This window comes from Sturnira hondurensis, unplaced genomic scaffold (assembly GCF_014824575.4).
Source record: "Sturnira hondurensis isolate 20B ecotype Veracruz unplaced genomic scaffold, ASM1482457v3 Scaffold0004136, whole genome shotgun sequence".
In the NCBI taxonomy this organism is placed as follows: Eukaryota; Metazoa; Chordata; class Mammalia; order Chiroptera; family Phyllostomidae; genus Sturnira; species Sturnira hondurensis.
Genome location: NW_028076767.1, coordinates 5,462,419 through 5,485,440, shown reverse-complemented (window position 1 = coordinate 5,485,440; position 23,022 = coordinate 5,462,419). Strand labels below are relative to the sequence as shown.

Genomic DNA, 23,022 nt, shown 5'->3' with positions numbered 1-23,022 from the left:
TCTCCCAGCAGCCCCCACGGCACCGGCCTTCGACTTGCTGGGAATTGTAGTTTCCCGTCGGCCCTGCCCCCACATCCTCCAGGGTAGTAGTTTTGCCTTTTCCCCGCCCCCAAGCTCGAAGGCCACGCCCTCAAGTCTGTAGCCCTGAGGCGGGAGGCGGGGCCGGGACCCCAAGTCGGGGTGGGGCGAATCCGGTCTGGACAGATCTCCCGGGGCAGAGTTCCTGGCTCACCGCCCCAGTCCGGGTCGTGCCGGCCTCCTGCGCCCCGCGGCCCGCGCTGGGAGCGGGCCTTGAGCGCCTTCCTTACCCCTGAGCGGACCTGGCTTTCACGCCCGCCCAGGCCCCGCACCGCTGGCCACCTGAGGAAGAGTCACTGGCTGTGATCGCCTCCAGGGTAATGAGGGGAGGCCAGCCCGGGTGGGGAAAGTGTAGGGGTCGGTCTGGGACGGGAAGGAGGACGGCTGGGTCTGCGCACGACACGGGAATCCCCAGGCTAACTCGCCGCTGAGTCTGGAGCGCGGCCCCTACCTCCAGCGCAGCCCCGGCTCTGCCGGGATCCCCTGGCGACGCGGTAGCGGAGGCACCTGCGGCTCCTGTGGGCGGTGCCCGCTGGTGTTGGGGGCGCCAGGTGCACGGGGTCAGAGCTGGCCGCAACACTCTCTACCCCCAGCTCTCACCTTTGGCCGCGCTCACGGGCCTGGCAGTTTCCAGACTGAAGATACCTCTGACCCGGGCTCCATGTGCCACCTTCTGCGAGTGCTCTATACAAAGCCCGGCCCTCTTCCCTTCCCCGAAAAAGCAGGACTAGGAAGGAACTTTTTGCAAAAGTAAATGTCTAAGTTTCGTTTTATCCTCGGTATTTAAGTTTAGCATTGGGTTTTTCCCTCGTGGGTTTGTTGTGTCAGGTACCCTTTTCCTCTAATCTTGATCAGGAGTCGTGACACAATGCCTACCTAGCACAGAGCACACAGTAGGCGTTCAGTGTATGTTTTTTGAAAGCATGAGTCACGATGCTAAGTTTGGAAAATTCTACTAAATTGTGAGTCTACTAAATAGTTTTTAAGGTATTATGGGTTCCCAAGATGACTTTGAAAATTACAGTAATTTTAAAGCTTAGCAAAGAGAGTGGTGTGGGTTTTTTTTTTTCATTCCCTATAACAATGGACTGTTGGATGCTAAGATTGACTCAAAACCAGAGTTGTGTGAAAAAGACACAGCTACTGAAAGTGTCAACCTTTCAGTTTAAAACCTTCGTACTACCATTTTATTATAGAACAAATTTAAATAATTAATAAAGCTTTATCCTAATTAGCTTTTTGGATACCAGTGCAAGGGATCACATTGATGTACTTGTGAGTACATTTAGGAAATTAGGTTTCTGTAATATGAATTTTTTAGAAAGCATTTATTTTTTTCACATTTTTAATTGTTGTTCAAGTACAGTTGTTTCCATTTCCCCAGTCACTCCCCTCAGCCATCCCCACTTCCCACTCTTGATCCTACCCCCCTGTGATTTTGTCTGTGTGTCCTTTAAACATGTTCCTGAAAACCCTTCCCTCTTTTCCCCCCATTATCTCCTCCCCCTCCCCTCTGGTTACTGGCAGTTTGTTCTTAATTTCAATGTCTCTAGTTATATTTTGCTTGCTTGTTTGTTTTGTTTGTTGATTAAGTTCCTGTTAAAGGTGAGATATGGTATTTGTCTTTCACCATGTGGCTTATTTCACTTAGCACAATGCTCTCCAGTTCCATCCATGCTGTCGCAAAGGGTAGGAGCTCATGCTTTTTTTTTTTTTTCTAAATCAGGGCATTCCATTATGTAAATATATCATAGTTTTTTTGATCCATTCATTTACTGATGGTCACTTAGGCTGCTTCCAGCACTTGGCTATTGTAAATTGTGCTGCTATGAACATTGGGGTGCATAGGTTCTTTTGGATTGGTGTTTTGGGGTTCTTAGGATATAATCCCAGCAGTGGAAGTTCTGGGTCAAAAGGCAGTTTCATTTTTAGTTTTCTGAGGAAATACCATCCTGTTTTCCACAGTGGCTGCACCAGTCTGCATTCCCCCCAATAATGCACTAGGGTTCCCTTTTCTCTACAACCTTGTTGGCACTTGTTTGTTGCTTTATTTATGATGGCCATTCTGACTGGTGTGAAGTGGTATCTCATTGTGGTTTTAATTTGCATCTCTCTGATGGCTAGTGATGCTCAGCATCCTTTCATATGTGTCTGGACCCTCTGTATGCCCTCCTGGAGAAGTCTGTTCAAGTCCTTTGCCCATTTTTTAATTGAGTTGTTTGTCTTCCTAGAGTAGAGTCATGTGAGTTCTTTATATATTTGTGAGATGAAACCCTTGTCCTAGGCATCACTGTCATTAAAAAGCATTTATATTCATACCTAGTGAAAGAGCATGTACAGAAAATTATGATAGCACATCACCCCCTCCACCACACACACACACACATACACACACCTCCCTGCCAGTTACTAGGTGCAGCTGCTGCCTTGACCTCAAAATGTCTTGTAAAATTCTCTCAATAGACTGGCATATCTAAAGCAAAAACCTCTAGGATTTAACTACCCCATGGGGACAACCCCTTTAGTACTAACAATTCTCATAGATTGTTTACATTTCTTCTCAGTTTCCCTGAAAAGTAGGTAAGGTAGTAAAGCTTAAAGTTTTTGTTGTTACTGTTAAGAAAGAACCTAGTGATATTAAGAGGAAAAGGAGGAAACAAAACCTTATAACCAGAAAATTCAGTTCATCCTGACATCCCATGTCTTCCTGCTTGTGGAAAGGTAAGTTACAAGTTAAAGTGGTCAGGGCTTTATCTGCCCTACCACCAGTGAGTGTCCCCAATGCCCAGCATAGTGCCCAATCCATAGTAGTCATTTATTAAACAACTGTGGAATGAATACTTGGCTGTTTCATGTAACAGTATAATGACTTTCTATGTATATGTGGTTTTTTCATTTATTTGCATATTTACTTAGATTACCAGAAGTGAGAATTTTACTGGGTCAAAATGGATGAATATTTTCATGCTATCAAAATAGTGCCAACTAGCTATCCAAATGAGCTGAACTGTTTTACGCCGGTATATCTTGAGTATGCCTTTCAGAGCACCCTCTCAAGCTCTTATATTGATACAGTGTCGGGTAGTTATGGGTATTTTCAGTAGAAGTATTTCATTTGATCTCAGTTACCCTGGAAGATGGGCATTCCTCTTTTTGTAATATAGCAACTTCCAGTGCCTGAAATTGTTACAGTGAATGACAGATGACAAAGTAATCATACAGTTTCAGGTTCTTCTTCCTCCCTACATCTTTGGTTTGTAGTGAACATCCTGAATAAATTCACATCTGTCTTTAGCAATAAAATATGGAAGAATAGATATTTATTAGGTATAAGGAAACAACCAGGTACTAGCAAATTTAGAACATTACTACCCTTTCTATTAGGAAAGATCTGGAAACTTGGTGATGTTTTTGTAGCTCCTTGAGTCTGAAAAAAGTCACTCTTTTAAATCTCTGAATCTGTTGCAGAATCTTCATAAACTATTGAGCTTAATACTCTGTTAGTGAAAGTGGACAGGGCTCATTTGCATAATAATCTGCATATTTTCCATATCTGTCAGTAAATTCCAAGGATAGAATTGAGAACTAAAAATAAGATAAAAATATTCTACCTACAAAAAATGTTATTATCACATGAAAACCAAAAAAAAATTTTTAAATGTGTGGCAACAAGAAAATATTATTAATTCTTAGTCTTTTACTAATCCTGATTTGCTAGTCAGGGAACCCAAATGATGTAAAAGTTAATTAATCTGATCAGGAAGTTTTGGAAGCTTCTTATATGTGGACTTATAAGTTTACTTATAAGTGGACTTCTGGGGCACGATTTATATCAAAAGTGGGTCCAACATTGTATTTCCATATTATTTTCACATTTGCTTAGGGATCTTTTAAAAAGTACAGACAAAATAGGGAAGGAGAGATACAGGTATATTGAGGCTTTGAAAATATCCAGAACCTACCTTCAATTTCCTTCTACCTTTCTGTTGTGATGTCAGATCCCAAATATTGTTCAGTAAACAGAAATACTCTTCAGAGACACTTTCCAGTAATGTTTCTATCTAGTCCTTGTGTCAAAGAACAGCTGCCTAAATATTGTGTGGGTTTATGGCAATTAGTTCTTCAAGAAACTTTTATGTAAATCTAAACTATTTTGCTTTTGTTTTTTATAGTAGGATATTTCTGCATCTTGAAGATAAAGCCAAAATCTCTGTTAGCAGATGGATTTTTGTCACTTTCTGTGAACTAAAGCGATTCAATGTCTCTTCTGGTAAGTTTTTGTTAATAAGGATCTAATTTTGTAACATCAGAATAGTTTGATGTTATTGCAGAATCATAAGAAAAGGCATATTCTGCTGAGATATTCTTTACTCTGAGATGTTATTTTGATTTGAATAACTATTGTTTTAAGAAATGAGTTAAATTCTCATTGACTTTTTGTTTCTTCAAAAAAGAGTTTCTCCTAACACTTTTCTGATATACTCATTATTCTGTTCCTTTGGCCCATACCCTTTTCTGCATATCCATGCTGCACTTGGAAATGCCTCTTTCATCCAGTTAGCTATGATTTATTATTTAAATCTTTCAAAAATATTTTACAAATTTCCAACCGACTAAAGGAAAAGAAAAAATATTTAAAGCCCCTTGACTTAACAAGACAAAAGAACCATTTGGATCAATGTGCAATATGAGGTATAGATACCGACTCGTTTTCTGTTGATAGTAGATCCATGTCTAATGTACTTTAGATATTGGCGCCTACTTTAGATTAAGTAGTTTTAGGACTTTCATCATGTCTTATATATTAAACCACTGATCTTTTAAAAAGTGATGGATACATTTGTATGAGGATTTGTAGTTTACAGAAAACTTTTATACATTATATCTCTTTCAGTCTTCAGAGTTGTGAGTGATTGGCAGGGCAGGTGGTATAATCCTTATTTTGAGTTTGGCCCAAGATTGCAGAGAATTAGAGCTAAGGCTCAAACTCATATCTGCCAATCAACACCTTTATTTGCCAAGTCTAAGAGGCAACTAAGTAGTTAGGAGAAGGTATTATTAGTTGTATAGAAAATACAGAATGCATTTACTTTATTTTTAAAGTGTAAGTTTTCTACTTTAAAGGAGGAGCTTTATATATCTGGAAAATACTTTGAGATGAGATAGCTATCTCATTTTCCAAAGCAAGCATCAGCAAACTTGTTCTGTAAAGAGCCAGATAGTATTTGTGTGCCATATGGTCTCTGTTAAATTACTCTTCTGTTTTATTCAGTGTAAAAGCAACCATAGGCGATACGTAGATGAATGTGTCTATGGGTTAGTTTAACCATAGTTGGCTGATCCTTGCTGTAAAGGGTTACTTAAGACGTAAAAGGGCATTTGATAAAGATCCTGAGATTCAGAGGCTTGTATGGTTACAAGGGCTTCCGAATTTTGGAAAAATTATATATATAATTTTAATTGTTGTTCAAGTACAGTTTTCTGCCTTTTACTCCCATCCCCGCCCACCCCCCAGCCCTCCCCACCTCCCTTCCATTTCCACCACTCCCTTGTTATTGTCCATGTGTCCTTTATACTTGTTCCTGCAAACCCTTTATTTTAAATTTATTGATTTTAGAAAGTCAGAGAGAGAGACATCAATTTGTTGTTCCACTTATTTATGCATTCATTGATTGATTCTTGTATGTGCCCTGACCAAGGATGTAACACCCAACCCAGGCATATACAGATGAGCTCTAACCAACTGAGCTACCTGGCCAGGGCCAGAAAAAGGATATTTTAATCTATTCCATAATTATGGATTTTGTGAAAAATAATAGATATGATAATGGGTGACTTACAGTCATTTAATTTAGTAATAATTTTACTTTAAATGATATTCTTTATGCAATGATGAAATATTTAGAATCCTTTGACTCAAAATATTCATGTTTTTCCTTCAATGAGATATTTGTGCAACTGAAAATTGATATTTTTACTTATGAAGGACTCTTTCCCGTTTAAATTTTACCTTCTGATTGATAGTTAAGAAATGATGTTTTCAGAGGAGCAACATAAGTAATATATTTTCCTTTTAGGATCTCTGTAGGACTAACTGCTTTTCACTTTGGCTGTTATGATAATGAAAAATAAGTTACATTCAAAAATATTTGGGATGATTTATATCATTATACTGCCTAAGATATTCATGTATACATTTTTCATGAGCTATTGTATTCAACAGCATTCAATTGGTTAAATATGTATACAAAAATTTTTTTAAGGACAAATATGACTATTTTGTGATTTTGTTTTGTAACCTGGGCAGCTTTCTCCCACTGTGAAAATTTCATATAAAGATAATAAAATGTAAGTTTACTGTGGCAGTTTATAAAGTGGTTTCCATATTTCTGTGAACTGAAAACATGGATCATGATTCTTATTTTAGAAATAAATTTGGGTCAGTTTAAGTTTTAAAAAATATGCCCAATATGTCTTGAATTAAGTTCTTTTCCATTGGAAATAGTGATGATCATTTGTTAGAAAGTTTTTTATATGCTTAAATGTATTTTGATAGCTGTGTCAGAGGGGCACCTCCGCCAAGATCACTTCAGAGTTTGGTGATTTGCTAGGAGGACTTGCAAAACTTAGCATTTAGACATACTCACAACTAAGATTTATTACAACGAAAGGATACAAAGGTACAAAGGGAAAATGTGCATGGAGTGAATGTCGGAGGAAATCAGGCACAAACTTCCAAGAAGCCTCTCTCAGTGGAGTCACACAGGATGGGCTTTATTTCCACAGTGTTATGACAACACATGTGAGATATTGCTTACTAGGGAAGCCTATTAGAGACTCATTTTCAGGGTTTTTACTGGGCATTGGTCATGTAGGTACCTTCTGCTAGCAGGTAACTAATTCTAGACTCGAAGAAACAAAGCAGGCATTCAGAATAAATCATACTGTTTGCAGAGTTTAAGCACTGTGAGTCATTCTTAGCAGGGAATGGTGGGAACTCGCCTCAAATTTAAATTCCTAGATAGTAACTAAGGGTCAGACTTGCAAGCCGGCCTTTTCTGATGATAGCAGTTTTAGGCCCGCTGTATTCACTCTTTTCTGCACAATTGAGTTACTTATTACTATGAAAACTTGAGAGCAAATGTTGCCAAAAACACATAAATATAAAATATAATATATAAATGACCTAACTGATGGTTATTTTCTATATGAGCAACAGTAATAAGTATCTTCCCAAATGGTATTGTCAAGTTTATTCACCGTAGGCAAATCAATAGATTTGCAAAGGAAATGATTCTACAGCTATCTTGACATTGTTAACTTCTATTCTTCAGGGGCAAAATTTACTTAAAACAACAGTGGGGATATATATCAAATCATTGTGATAAGATTGTTAGGTATGCCAGCTGTAGGAATCTAACTTAAAATAATCCATAATTCGCCCTGGCTGGCATAGTTTAGTGGATTGAGTGTGGGTGGGCCTGTGAACCAAAGGGTGGCCAGTTTGATTCCCAGTCAGGGCCACATGCCTGGGTTGCAGGCTGTGTCTCCAGTAGGGAGCACATGAGAGGCAACCACACATTGATGTTTTTCTCCCTCTCTTTCTCTTTCCCTTCCCCTCTTTCTAAAAGAAAGTGAGAAAGTGATTAGTGAGAAATTCTAGCATATTTTAAAAGAAAGGAAGTTTGACTACTCGTAAATAACTGACTACAAGTATTAATAAGTGGATTTATAAAGACCTATTTGATGTTAGTACTTTAATGTGCCTATAAAAATGAACGTTCATGAGATGCTTGAAAATAATTTATTATGAAAATCTCTTTCATAGAATTTCTTTGTATTTTTCTTTTGACTTGTCCTGTCTTTCTAAATAGTATAAGGTCAGCTGCACCCCACTAATTGATGTGATAAATCACATATAGGTGTCACATTTCTTTATTGGAAATATGTAGTGATAGGACCATGGGTTAAAATGCAGGAAAATGTAAATCATGATCATGTAACTAAGTCTCCTAATTTGCTTTGAGTTGAAGTTAAAGATGTTTATCACCTTAAGAAACAAAAGTGGTTCCAAATATACTCAGTGTGTGGTTTAATGTGGATTAAAATGGTTACGCTTAAGGAAAAAAAAGTCTGAGGATCAAAATGAACATGATTATAATGGGTACAGCAGAATAATCTTTAGGTAAAAGTCAGAACAAAACTGCAGAGATGAGGGGAAGTATTAAATATCAACACCAGCTGTAAAAATGAATTCATACCATGATCTCCAGAGAGAGGACAAGGGTCAGAGATAGCACCAAGTAGAATGATAACAGACGAAATTTGTCCTCTGCACATGGCAGCTGCTTCTCTCTTGTCTCCCAAATTGAGAACCTCCATGGTATGAACCCTGGCTTCATTTCCCAGTCCCTGCATGCTACCCTTTCCCTCTGCCCCTCACTCCAGTCACTAGACCTGTGTGTATCCACACATCACCTCTGCTTGTCCTGTGGCTGATTTTTCACTTATGTGTCATTTTTGCATTTCCAGAATTGCTTCTGCACTTCACGAACACAAGTTGAATCACTCAGACCTGAGAAACAGTGTGAAACTGGTGTCCATCAAAACTTGGTAAGAAAATGATTGAGTACACTGGATGCTCCTCTTTTGCCTTCTGTAATGCCATTCACTCCTGGTTCTCCTCCGTCTGTTCTTTACAGTGTCTTTTACTGTTTCTTCCTCCTTTACTGCTGCTTTTCTCCAGAAGGCCTGTAATTGGCCTCTGCCTAAACCGTCTCTCCTCGAGCAGTCTCACCTATTCCTATGGCTTCTGTTGCTCAGATTTCAGATTACCGTGGAGCTGCCTCAGGTTTTCCTTCAAGTGAAGAGGGAACTCTGGCATGAAACAGAACTGATGATTTTTGAATTTTTCCCTACCACCCTGGCTCTTTCTTGGGCACCAGAGGTATCTATTGAATACCTCAGATTAGGGTTTTCAAAGGCATTATCACACAGTTTGAGTAAAACCTTAATCTTTTCTCAGACTTCACCAACACATTGTGTTTCTTGCTTTGGCTAATGAAAACCATCTACTAAGTCATCCTAACTAGAAACTGTGGGATTATTCTCACACTGCATCTTCCTCTGCTCCCACATGTAGTTATACACCAAGTCTTATGAATCTGTATCTGAAATACCCTTGAGTCTGTGCCCTTCTTCACCTGATCACCAGTGAAACTCAGGTCTCATCACCTGTCACCTGGACTATTGCAGGTAGACTCATTGCCTCTAGTTTTCTAGACACGCATACCACCTCCTGTCACCACTCAAACCAGTATCCAGCACTGTTACCAATACAGGCTTGCTTGTATCACTTTCCAACTTTGAAGTTTTCATTGGTTTCCAAAAGCCTATGGGTAAAGCCTAAACTTTTTTCATGTAGGAAGTTTATTGGGAAGTTCCCACTAGACCAACACTTGTGAGGGGTGATGGGGGCAGAGTTGGTTATACCCAAGAAATCTGAAGAGAGATTTTAGCCATTCCCTTGAGCATGTCTGGAGCTGGTGTGGCTCTACCTGACTGTCGTACTTGTCCAAGGGCCCTGGGCTTTTCTACTCCTGTATCCATCAGCCTTGGATACAGGCTGCCCCCAAGAAAGTGGCATAACCTGGGCTGGGTAGCTTCTTTCTGAAGAGGGCAATTCCCTGTACAAGACTCAGTTGTCCTTGTAGTTGGGGAGATAGGTGCCTCAATTCTGAAAGGGGATCTGGCTGTGCACCACCATATCCACCAGAGGAAGAATCAGATAGGAGATGTTACTAAGAGTCTTGGGATACTAATAGAGGTGTTCTGGCTAAGTGAAAGGGAAGACCTAAACTTCTTAGTGTGGTATAGGGACTCGTAGTGATACGGGTAGGTATAGTTTTTGAGTGTTATTTCTTGATACTGAGTTTTAGCACATACTCTTTTTTCTGCTTGAAAATACTCTTCTCTCTTTCTGCCTGTAAAATTTCTCCTCATTCATAATGAGTTGGCTCAAACATCACATCTCCGAAGCCTTTCCTCTTGTACCTTCTATTTCATTGTGCTCCTACAGGTCTCACACAGCCCCACGTTTATCACATGGCACTGACTGCAGCGTCTCAAAGTGATTGCCGTACACACCAGAGGCCTCCTGGCTTTTTTATCGTTGTCCCTCCCTGGGCAGTGTCTGATGTAAATGATATTTAAAGAAACATACTTGGTAACAAATACTTCTCTTTCCTCTCCTTAATCCTGACTTTATACTGTAATTCTCACTATAAAAGGAACCTGCCTTGCAAATGACTTATTTCTTACAAAATAAGGTAGTCCCATATAATCTTGCTTATCCATTTATCCTGATTCTGTCTTCAGTTGTCTTCATTTTTGTCATTTCTCTTTTTACCCACTAATTCTCTAAAGCCGTCCAGGTATCTGCCCTTTTGTACAATGGGATATAGTGTCTAATCCTAGTTTTCATTCAGGTATTACCCTTCTGCCCTGACCAGTGTGGCTCAGTTGGTTGAGTGTTTTCCTGCAAACTGAACGGTTGCCAGTTCAATTCCTAGTCAGGGCATATGCCTGGTTTGCAGGCCAGGTCCCTAGTTGGGGGCATGTGAGAGGTAACCGATTGGTGTTTCTCTCACATGCCATTGTTTCTCTTACCCTCCCTTCCCCTCTCTCTAAAAGTAACTAAATAAACTTTTTTAAAAAATTATTCTTCAGATTGAGATAGTGTTCAAATAGTAGAGTATCTGTTATCAAGAAAGAAGCCTAGAACTCAGGAAATTTCCACATGCACTGCCTTTTTTATATGTGCTAAAATACATGTAACTTAAAATTTACCATTTAAGCATTTTGTGTGTACAGTTCAGTGGTATTAAATACATTCATAGTGGGCAACCATTACCACTTCCATCCCATAACTCTTTTCATCTTTTAAAATGAAAACTCTCTACCCATTAAACAGTACGTCCCCATTGCCTCTCCCTCCCGTTCCCTTGGCAAGTCTGTATGTATGATCTCGACAACTCTTAGTACCTAATATAAGTGGAATCACACTGTATGTGTTTTTTTGTTAGTGAGTTATTTAACTTGGCATAATGTTCTCAAGGTTCATTTGTGTTGTAGCATATTTCAGAATTTCCTTACTTTTTAAGGCTGAGTAATATTCCACCATATGTATTTTGCTTATGCATTCATCCAAGGATGAATATGGGTTGCTTCCACACTGTAGTTATTGTGAATAATGCTGCTGTGGACATGGGTGTACAGATACCTCTTCAAGACTTTGATTTTTTGCTTTCTAATTCTCTCACTAGTGACCACATCAAAAAGAAAAGACAGGTTAGTTTGTGATGATTTATTCTTAGTAAACCTACGCTGTTCTCTTATTATTACCATGTTGTTTTCTTAAGTGTTCATAATTCATTTATCTAGTAATTTAATATCATACTTGACTGGGTAAATGCAGCAAGCTATCCCCTTTATAGTTGTCTCCCTTATTTGGAAAATTGGGTTAGCGTTTTGACTATTTCCATTCTGGTTTCTTGCTTGAGTTCTACTATGTCTGCAGAATTAGTATCCTAGATTTAGTTGTCTTTGGCCTGGAGGTTTGAACCTATTTGAAATAACCTGTTTTGGGCTTCAGCAAATTTTTCCACAACATATGTGCCCCTTCTGGTTTCAAGAAGACTATTTCCCTAATGAAGAAGATGAAAGCAAAGTACCAGTTACCCATCTGATTTCAACCCATCAATCATATGCCATTTTTTTCAACCAGTGAACTGTAAGCCTTAGTTCATTCTGTGCTGTAGCCTGCCTGCTGGTTTCTAGGTTGTCACTTAAAACATTTTTTAAAATTATTATATGCTCTTCTTTCTGTCTCTTACATGTGTTCTTTAAATCTCAGTTTATTTAAAGACTACTTCTTCTAAAGAAATTAGATTGATTTATTTTGATTTTTTCTTCTTTGTTTAATTGGGATTATTTCCAATTGTATAATACAATTTCTTTTTATAATCTTTCACCTTTCTTTAACAATATTCACCTTTATTCATCTTTAGCCATGAGCTTATAATTACATTTTTTTGCTCTCTTAAAACGTTAGGTAATGTGTAGCATTAAGGATATAAAAAGTACTTTGCACAATTCCTGGCACGTAGTAATATAATTTCTAACCCACGTCTTCCTTCTCCTTGCCTTGGGTACAGTAATAAGATTCTAGCCACCTGCTGGTGTCTGTAAGGTTCCTAAGAGTCTTTTGGAACAGTGTTGTCCTTTGGGAGAACCTCATGGCTGTCATATGACACCAGTGGCACTGGCCTCCTCTTTCTCCTGTGTGCCCATTTCATTACCACTGGGATCGGTGCAAAGCTAGGACTCTGACTCCGGAGCACCCTGTGAGCCACACCATATTGCTTCATGGTCATTAACTCAGGAGGTCTGATTGTTTGTTTTGTTTCTTTCTGATCTCTCTTCTGATTCATTTCATCTTGTGAAAAACATCTTCGGCAATTTTAATGGACTAGGGCATGGACATTGTTCCGTGACTGCCAGTACGTCCACTAACTGAGATATGCCTGTCTGAGCAACGGACAGAACTTGTGATCAGTTGAAGCAAGAGCACAGGCACAGGACATTACGCACAGGTCCCCACGACTCTTCCTTTGATATATTTATTTATTACCTACCTTGAAGAACTAATAACCATTCTTAACAACTACTAAAAATGCTTACTGGAAATTATGATGGAGAGTATTCGTTGCTACCTGTGAATCTGTTTCCCGCCTTCTCCTCCTTTATAGGCTGATAGCTTTCTAACTGGCATCAATCATGAGCAATTATAAATTCTTTGTAGACCTTAAAGTAGTGTTTTAAGTCAACTTTCTGTGTGTCCTTCTAATGAGCACTTGTGTGTCTGCAAATACAATATCTATATTTTATAGTGGGACAGGGTACCAAATTGGGGGACCACAAAAGTGTATACCTATTTTGTTTTCATCTTTTCTAAAACAACACAGGTTGAAGAGCCAACACGTTCCAGGTTGCCTCCATCCACTCGGTTCAGTGAAGTGATCTGTTCCACCAACATTTCTCAGTATGAACTCCAAGTGGAAATAGGTAATATGGATTTCACATAATTAATCCTTCATTGTTAGAAATGAAATTGATTACAAAAAGATGTTTTTAGTCATAGTCCTTTAACCACACTACTTTTTTTTAAGCTTAAAAACTTACCTAAAATCCCATTGGTAGTAGAAGTCTATCTCTGTTAAGTTTGGATGGGTATTATTTACAGCCTTAAACATGTGAAACATTTGCTCTGAATATTCAGAAACATCTGTTAAGCACTACAAACAGTTGCAAGGGATACAAAGCCGTGTAAAACACCTGAGGAGTTCGCATTCTCTCTGGGAACATGAATGCATAAACTAGCTCCACTTTATCCACCAGAGGCTCCTATAGTAGAGGTGTGCTGAGTGTTACGGGAACAGAGAAGATGAAGTAAAAAGGAGCTGGATCCTGAAGAATTAGGAAGACTTTGCTAAATGTTCTAGTCAGGGTGTTTGTTACAAACAACAGAAAACAATCCTGGCTAACAAGCAAAAGAGAAATTTTTTAAACAATACTGCTAACTCACAGAATTATTGGCTGGATAAAGAAATGGCTTGGAAGAAGTCAAGAGAAGCTACATGACTGGAACCATTGCCACGGCCATGGCATAGGAGCAGCCCAGGTCATGTAGTGTCTAGTAGGTACTGACAGCCCCCTGGGATCCTGCAGCAGCTCTGACTGCCCTGCTTCTTTATGTCACTCACTCCATATTCTGGGGGACCAGCTTAGGTCATTGACCCTTCATGCCAGGGTCAAGGAGACAAAGAGAGAATAAGGATCTGACCTTTTCTAAAATAGCACTAGTGGAAATGCTCTAGTATTAGACAGAAGGTTCAGATGGTGTCAATTCAAAAAAGATAAAATATAATGGTCTGGCCAAAAAGTTCATTTGTTTTTTTCTGTAAGATTGCTCTAGTGGCTCTTAGTTGTCTTTAACTTCATTTGAAACAATTTTGTTAGATTGTTTTGTAACAGCTGTCATATCAGCATGCATTTGAAAAAACTTATCAAAATTGGTGAATTGTTGTGTAGCGATTTTAATATTGAAGGTGAAAGAAAGTATGCAACATTTTTGGCATATTATGCTTTATTATTTCCAGAAAGGTAAAAACACAACTGAAATACAAAAAAAGATTTTTGCAGTATATGGAGAGGTGCTGTGACTGATGAAATGTGTCAAAGGTGGTTTGCAAAGTTTTTGCTGGAATTTCTTGTTGGACAATGCTCTTCGGTCGGGTAGGCCAGTTGAGGTTGACAGTCATCAAATTGAGACATTGATTGAGAATAATCAGTGTTATACTACACAGGAGATAGCTGACATACTCAAAATATCTAAATCAATAAAGTTATTGGTGAAAATAAAAATGTATCTTTTATTTTATGGAAAAAACTAAACAGACTTTTTAACAAACCCAATATTTACTCCAGTAGATAACTGAAGAAGGATGGTTAGGAAGAGACTACCACATAGCTGCCTAGCAGAGGGAACAAGAGGAGAGTAGGCAGTGGGAGGAGATAAGGTTTGGAACACATTGTGAAAGACTTTGTGTGGTATATTTAGAAGTTCAGACTCTCTGTGTCAGCCCCCACGATTTATCCATTTTATTACTCAAAGGATTTAAGGCAGAAATTTGGGACCTCTCTCTGTGCTAGAAAGGCATTGTGGAATAGTGATGATGGTAATAATGGCATCCAAATAAGGTGTTGTATTGAACATTTTATATAGAATTTTTATTTTACCCTTTTCTTGCTCCCATTTTGCAGGTAAGAATACTGAGACTCCAAGATTTGAAAGCAGACCTTTCTGTGACTGTAGGATCTAAGCTCTCAGTTGCTGCACTGTAGTATCTTCCTACTGATAAAATGCTGAATTTAGAAGGACAACTGCTAGCAGTTCTAGGCAGCATTCTAGAAGATGTAGTAGATTAGTTATGAGGAAATATGATCCTCATCACCTGACTCTTTTTAAAAATTACAATTCCTATATCCCATTACAGGCTTATTGAATCAAAATTTCTGGTGAATGGAAGCCAGCCATATGCTTTTGAAGTAGTTTCCTCAGTGATGTTGACGCATGCTTGGCTGGGAATGCAGGGCATAGTGAGAAAGTCACTGCATCTCTCCAGGGAAAGAGGATGGGACTTGAACTAAGGCAATGATACTGATACTGTGGAGGAAGGGATGACTTTGAGATTAATGTCTTTTTAAGGATAAAAGTGGCAGAATTTGGTGACTAGAAAGTGGGGGGAACTAATGTTTATTAAGTACCTATTAACAGTGTTTTCTTGAAAAACTGAAGTTTTTTATTTTGATGAAGTCCAAATTATCAATTTTTTTCTTCTCTGGCTGCTAACACAAGTTTTACATCTGATTATAGGAAGAGGATTTGACAACTTGACTTCTGTCCATCTTGCACGGCACACTCCTACAGGTACACTGGTGACTATAAAAATTACAAATCTGGAAAACTGCACTGAAGAGCGCCTCAAAGCTTTACAGGTAACAGTACAAAAAAATAATACATTTAGTGTACTGTCTACCTGAGGAGTTAACATCTGCAAAAACTTTTCTTCCAAATTAACCATTCTGTTAGAGAAAAGTAGATTTCTGTCTTCTGGTAAACATGCAGTTACAGAGTTGGAAAGAAACAATAGAAAGCCAGTTCCTGGAAGAACAAATATATTCAAACTTTGGTAACTACTATGCATTCCTTCAAATGAATATCATATTTGAACTGCTGGTCTGAAGATGTACACTATCCCCAATCACATGTCATACAGAGAAAGGGAGAGACAGAAGCAAACAGTTTCCTTGCCATCCAGTTAAGTAAAATTCACTTCTATATTGATACATTTTAACAGAATTGCCTTTCAGGAATGTTATAATACTATTTTCATTGTCACTAACCATTTTTGATGTAAAGAGGGAAAGGATTTTATTTTGATATTGTAACAAATGTTTATGAGAGACCCGCAGGCTGCGGAAGGAGGAATGGGTCGGTGGGCCCTTGGTCCCTCTATTAGGGTAAAACACCGCCCCATGGTCCCCTAGTGTTTCTCAGGCCAGCTGGGGCCATGTCAGTGCTCGCGTGTCCCTGAAACAAGAGCCTCCATGCCAAGGAAAAATATGAGAGTTGAGTTATTCAACTGAACAAGAATTGTAATCAAGGAGCCTCATCCACCTGAACCTGACTTTGATGAGATCCTGGAGTTGAAGTCAGTTCTATGAAAGATCCATGCCTTGTGGTATACCAAGAGGTGAAGTCTAATTCTCCTCTTCTTTGATATGAGCTGGACTTAGTGTAATGTGGCAGGAGTGACAGCCTGGGACTTCTAAGGCCAAGTCATAAAAGGCTTTACAACTTTCACCCAAGATTTCTTGGGATTCCTACTCTTTGAACCTTGCAGCCATCCTGTGAGAAGTTGGGATTTCCACATGGAGAGAGAACAGTGCTGGCCAGACCCCAGCCATTTCAACCGTGCCAGCCCACACATCACCCATGTGAGTGAAGGAGCCATCTTGGACACTGCAGTCCCAGCAGACACTACATGGAGGAGAACCAAAACTCCAGGCGTACTACCTCACGCAAGCTGTCCCTGCCATCTCCGTCCATTCGAGCCAACCCAGCTAAGGCCACACACACTGGGAAACAAAGACAAGCCATCCCTTCTGGGCCCTGTCCAAACTTCCCACCTACTGAATCATGAGCAGAATAAAATGGTTCTTTTATGCCAAAAAAAAGTTTGTATGTGCACATATATATTGCACAGAAAAAAAGATTGGAATAGTGGTTTTCTCTGTGATGTCATGTTAGCAGTGACTTTTATCTTCATATATGTATGTATTTTTAAATGTTTCTGTACTAAGAATGTAACATCATTGAGTGTGACCTCTAGAATCAAACTAAGGTCAAATCCCATTTTCACTTTTATTAATTATGAGCTCTTGGACAAGTGTTTTCACTTATTTCCAAGTGTCCTCTTCTGTAACATGGTAATCGTGCTATCACGCTGTGTAGCGGTTGCGAGGTCTGAAGAGATGACAACGCTAAGAACATGTGGTTGGTACCAGGAAGTTTCACTGTGTACTGGCTGCCACTGCTGCTGTTACCTTCATTGTAAGGAGAGAAAGGTTTTCAGATGTCTTCTCTCTTGTGTGTCTCTCCTAGAAAGCTGTGATTCTGTCCCACTTTTTCCGGCACCCCAATATTACAACTTATTGGACTGTTTTCACTGTTGGCAGCTGGCTTTGGGTTATTTCTCCATTTATGGCCTATGGTAAGAAAACTCATTCTAGGTAAAACAACTCATACTTTTGCCTGGATGCTATAATTATGAGGATGAGTGGGATCTTAGATTTATGATTAACCCAATTCCAAATTTCATGATATATTTCTGTTTCGGGGTCATGTTGAATTTTGGTCTTCAGAATAAGTAGAATAGGTCTGATGATCAGCGAACCACCGCTGCTTCTCCAGGAAGCCCAGGCCTTTGCACCAGCTTCCCTTCAGTTTCCTTCCTCTTTCTCTCAGGGGAGAGCTTCCCTTACTCTTCAGGGACACATCCCCATCCCTGTTTCTCTACATGGTAAACTTTTTCACTGTATTAGAAACATCTGTGTATGTACCCGGCTCCTTCACTGGATTTGAGCTTTTTGAAGGCGGGATTACATATGTATTTATCATATGGGGTACCTGGGTGCTCATATGGTACCTAGTACAAAGTAGTGTTCAATAAATAATCGAATAAATAGTGTTGAATAAATAATCGAATGTTCTAGAACTTTGATTTTTAGGACAGCTTTTGTGAATTGTCTCTGGATTTAAAAGTATTTACACACGTCTATGCACACAGTATCTTTTTAGTAATATTGAAAATTGTTAATTTTCTTTTCTGTTCTCTAGATTATCATTAAAAAAGTCTTTTTAAATATTCTTGAAGGAAAATTACCTTAGCATAGGAAAATGGTTAGACTCTAAAATGTAACAAAGGGGTGTGTGCGTGTGCGTGTGTGTTTATGGTTGAAAAAAATATTTAAAACATAGCTAGAAGCAAATCACTTTCAGTGTTCATTTAAAGACTTCAGGGGTTTCTTTCAGGTTCAGCAAGTCAACTCTTGAGGACTTACTTTCCTGAAGGAATGAGTGAAACTTTAATAAGAAATATTCTCTTTGGAGCTGTGAGAGGGTTGAACTATCTGCACCAAAATGGCTGTATTCACAGGTATTTACTTATTTGTATTTTGCAAAATGAAAGAATTTTAGTGGAAGACATTTTTTTAGGGAGCTTTTAGGAAGGAAGGAGCAGTTGAGTGTCAGGAGGAGGAACAGGAAACTTGTAAATAAAAATTGAGGGAGGAAGGGGCCAGTCACTACTGTTGATGTTCACATTTTTGTTCATTCGCCCAGTGTTCAGACCACCTTCTCTGTGCCAGGCGCCACGCTCCGTGCTGGCGTGGAGCACCTGCCCTCACGCAGCCCACACTTCAGTCTAATGAGGGATGTAAGCTGTAGGGAGTGAGACCCTAGGTAGCTTTTCCCCCCATTAAGCAAATAGCTCCTTTATCTGTTTTGCATCCTTAATTCATAGTTATATCATGTACAAATTGTAACTAAACCTTTCTTTGATTTCTTAAATATTTTGCAGCATCTTGAAATTTTCATACTAAATATCAATTCTTGTTATCAAACTGTAGATGAAAAATTGGCTGAATATTAAAAGACAGTGTTGTTCTAAGATACATGGGGCTTTGTTTTCCTTTTTAATTACTTTTAAATAAGCTTTTTAATTGTTTTTTTTCTATTTCCTTAAAGCTTTTATTCTTACTATTTGGTGTTTTTAGCAGTATTCTAGTTAACTGAGAATTTATAACAGACTGTATTGTAATTACTCAAGATTTTATTATACTTTACCAGACTATTGGTCATCCTACTCTATTAGTCTGTTAGAAACTCTGTTAGTTTCCAAATCCAGTGATTTGGAAAAAAACAAGGCTCTTTTATAATTTATTTGACAAAGGAAGTATTTATATGAGACATATCTTTATAAATAGTGTTACTACCATGAAAGGCTATCTTTTTTGGATCATACTGTATTTAACTTTATACTTTAAGTATTGAGGCTTTTTTTAGATTTCTTTGGTGTTTTGCAATAGCATCCTAAAAGAGTGAAATGAATGATTTGATTCCATTCCAAGTTTGAAGAAAATATGACCACTTCCAAACATGTAGCTGTCAGTTATATATTTCCTTGTCCTGATGCTACATTAAACAGCTGAAAGGATTCCTTAATTTCCTGAACATTTCCTAAACATACAGAGTAGTGTGCTATTTTATAGAGAGTATTTAATTTCCAAGAGGATACAAGGATTTGTTCTGACCAGATTTTTATTCTTTCTTTATTGGCCAATTTCCTAGCATTTAGGATTGTTTCTTTTTGTTCTAGGAGTTTTAAAGCCAGCCATATCCTCATTTCTGGTGATGGCCTAGTGACCCTTTCTGGCCTGTCCCATCTGCATAGTTTGGTTAAGCACGGACAGAGGCATAGGGCTGTGTATGATTTCCCACAGTTCAGCACATCAGTGCAGCCGTGGCTGAGTCCAGAACTGCTGAGACAGGTCAGGTGTGGCCGTTGCATTGGGTTGTCTGTGCGTCTCGAGTGTCTTATAAGCTTGACTATAAAGGACAACTGTGACTTTATATTTGGATTGGTGAATGGACTGCTACTGCAAGACGGTTTTTTTTTTCTTGTCAAAATTATTATCTCAGGAATTTTAAAATGTGTGCCATATATTAGGTATAGCTTGATTTCTTGTTTTCCTACGATTGTTCACCATCCTTTGTCAAAAAAGCACAAGCATGGAACTTTTAAAGTTGTTTATACTAAAGAACTCCCAATTAATTATTTACAGGATTTACATGGATATAACGTAAAGTCAGATATTTACAGTGTTGGGATTACAGCATGTGAATTGGCCAGTGGGCAGGTGCCTTTCCAGGACATGCATAGGACTCAGGTAAATGCTACTAAAATCCCTGAACTACCTGCCTTCATATGATCCCTTATATTCTGGATAATATCTGTTGAACATCCCTGCTGTAAGACTCTGAGGATCTTGATTGTTGATGTTTTACTATTTTGCCTGAAAACGATTGAAGGAAAGTTTTCTTTTAGATGCTGTTACAGAAACTGAAAGGTCCTCCTTATAGCCCATTGGATGTCAGTATTTTCCCTCAGTCAGAATCCAGAATGAAGAATTCCCGATCAGGTGTAGACTCCGGGATTGGAGAAAGTGTGCTTGTCTCAAGTGGAACTCACACAGTAAATAGTGACAGATTGCAAACACCATCCTCAAAAACTTTTTCACCTGCCTTCTTTAGCTTGGTACAACAGTGTTTGCAACAAGATCCTGAGAAAAGGTAATATTGTTTACTTCTAATTAACATAAAACATATTTGTTTTATATTTTATACAAGCTTTCTGATCATCCCTTCCCACCAAATTCAAATTTTTAATCACTCTTTTGATCAAAAAATTATAGTCTGTTCTAGACAGTATCAATGCTAAAAACAAGTAGAGGCAGTGAGCAAATGGGAAGAATACAGGATTCAAAGTCAGAAAACTTGGCTCCAGTCTCAGCTGTTTTATTTCCTAACCAAGTCACCTTGTAAAAATCAGATAATCTTTCTGAACATTAATTACTGCATTTATATTAAGGCATTTTAGAAATTTCTAATCAGTATAAAGATGTTGGTTGCTGCTATTATAATATAAATTATTATCATAGGTAACTATACATTATCATTAGTATTTTGGAAATAAGATGTATGTCTTATCTTTTTTTAGCCCCTAATGCCTAGCATAAGCTCCTTATCATTGGTAAGTGCCCAGTAAATGTTGAATTATGGACTAATTGAAGGGTATCTCTAGAATTAATTCTTCTTATTAGTCAAGGGTGAAGCTAAGAATTAGCCTTCCTGACATATATTAGTTTTCCTTTTAATTTTTAGTTTTGGATTTTATAGCTCTCAACCTAATTTCTAATATATTTTTATATCTAAAAATCTACATTCTAATATGAGGTTCCATTTTTTTTATAATTTTAAAAATTTTTCAGGCCATCAGCAAGCAGTTTATTGTCTCATGTTTTCTTCAAACAGGTAAGCTAATCTTTTTTCTGTTGTCTAGAATGATGTTTTAAAATACTATTAAAAAGTCACTTTATTTTGTTGGCTTAATGGGACAGTTTGGTTACCAAGTTTCTTAATAACTTTCTTGCAAAATAAAGCTAAAATCAAGAAAACATTTTGGTAGTTCAGTTACAGACTTATTAAAATACATCCATTCTGCAAAACAAGTAAAAACAAATGGAATATCATCATATATTACTATATCCTCAGTTTATATTTTGATTAATTTAAAGATATTTTATTTTTTCTATATTATCTAGAAATGACTTAAAGACAAAATAATTCTGATAAAAATCAGCATATTGGCTATCACTTCTTCCTGTTTTCAGATGACCAGAATCAATGGCATTTTTAGTGAAAACACCTGAAAACAATTTTAAACACTTAATGATGCCTTTGGACGTTATTTATTGCTAACAAAACTAATGTATTGAACTTATGTACCAACAGACTTATTTTGAGTTTCTTTAACAGATGAAAGAAGACAGCCAGGATTCCCTGCTTTCACTGTTGCCTCCTGCTTCTCACGAGCCACCACCAATCACACTGCCTCCAGCATCAGCTTGGACTGAGCCAGAATGTGATTTTCCTGATGAAAAAGACTCAGACTGGGAATTCTAGGGCTGCCAAATCCTTTTATGTCCTATATACTTGACAGTTTCTCCCTGCTGCTTTGCTTCTGTATTGCTAGGTACAAATACTAGAATTATACTTGAAAATACAGTTGGTGCACTGGAGAGCCTCGTGTTTAAAACCACTCTATTCAAAGGAGCACAAGTCTGTGGCCCCTTCAGTTAGCTCAGAGTACTGTTGCAACTCTAGCAAAACTTCAGAATTATGAATCCAGTCACATTTAGTGTCACCTATTCTCAAATTTTTCTCCCAAAGCTGTGACTCACTCTTTTTTAAAAAAAACTCTCAATATAGTTTTTGAGCCAGTTAATTCTTTCAGCATTTTGCTGCCCTCAGGGGAATGAGCCCTCAAAGGACAGTGCTTCCAAGTACATTTTTTTTCTTGCTTCCAGATTCTCTACCCTTTTTGATCAGCTATTGTTAGACCAACAGGCTAGTTTATCCTGGCATCAAACTCTTTTCTGGTAACAGGGAGAATGTTTTACTTTCCCATTTTCTTCTGTTAATATGGTAATATCAAACTGAGCCTCACATTAAATGATTCACTTGAAATATATAGACAAGTTGTGGTTTTTTTTTTAGGGGGCTAAAGTAACACTTTTCTACTTATGTAAATTATAGATCCTAAATTCATGCACCCTGTGGGAGCTTAATAAAGATTTATTGAATTGAGTTTATGCTTTTATTTATTTTCTTTCTATGGTTTGATAAACCTAAACACAGATGCTAATTTGTTTTGCCAAGGAAAACCAGTTTGCAAACAAATAGATTTATTTATATAACCTGTGAATTAGGGACAACCTGGTATTTGATTCAATGGAGGGAGATGATGTTCTGGTCCTTTATCTGATTATTCTTGCTCCTGTAGGTGATGCAACGTAATGACATAGAGATCTTAATGCATGGTATTACCATAATAGCAAAAGAGATGCTGTGTCTCAAAGAGCACATGGTTTGAAATGTGCTAAATTGGGACCTATCTCTGGATTTTAATCTGTATGCTC

General features: G+C 38.1%; 1 protein-coding gene across 4 annotated transcripts; it reads left to right on the top strand.

Annotated features, from left to right (window-relative positions):
* Positions 1 to 181: 181 nt before the first annotated feature.
* Positions 182 to 22,690, top strand: STRADB (STE20 related adaptor beta). 4 transcript variants are annotated; one of them, XR_005066079.1, is made up of 13 exons: positions 182 to 395; positions 4,251 to 4,348; positions 8,611 to 8,691; positions 13,104 to 13,203; positions 15,575 to 15,696; positions 17,366 to 17,474; positions 18,296 to 18,419; positions 19,641 to 19,812; positions 20,107 to 20,211; positions 20,370 to 20,614; positions 21,042 to 21,074; positions 21,313 to 21,355; positions 21,860 to 21,880. XR_005066079.1 is itself a non-coding variant. In XM_037043611.1 (12 exons), exons 2-12 carry the CDS (start codon positions 4,337 to 4,339, stop codon positions 22,004 to 22,006), a joined length of 1,260 nt encoding a protein of 419 aa, XP_036899506.1. In that variant the 5' UTR covers positions 183 to 395; positions 4,254 to 4,336; the 3' UTR covers positions 22,007 to 22,690. The 4 variants fall into 4 exon arrangements, 3 of the variants coding, with proteins under 3 accessions (XP_036899507.1, XP_036899506.1, XP_036899505.1); XM_037043611.1 differs by lacking the exon at positions 21,042 to 21,074 and having other exon boundaries at positions 183 to 395; positions 4,254 to 4,348; positions 21,860 to 22,690; XM_037043610.1 differs by lacking the exon at positions 21,042 to 21,074 and having other exon boundaries at positions 183 to 395; positions 21,860 to 22,690.
* The last annotated feature ends 332 nt before the right edge of the window (positions 22,691 to 23,022 follow it).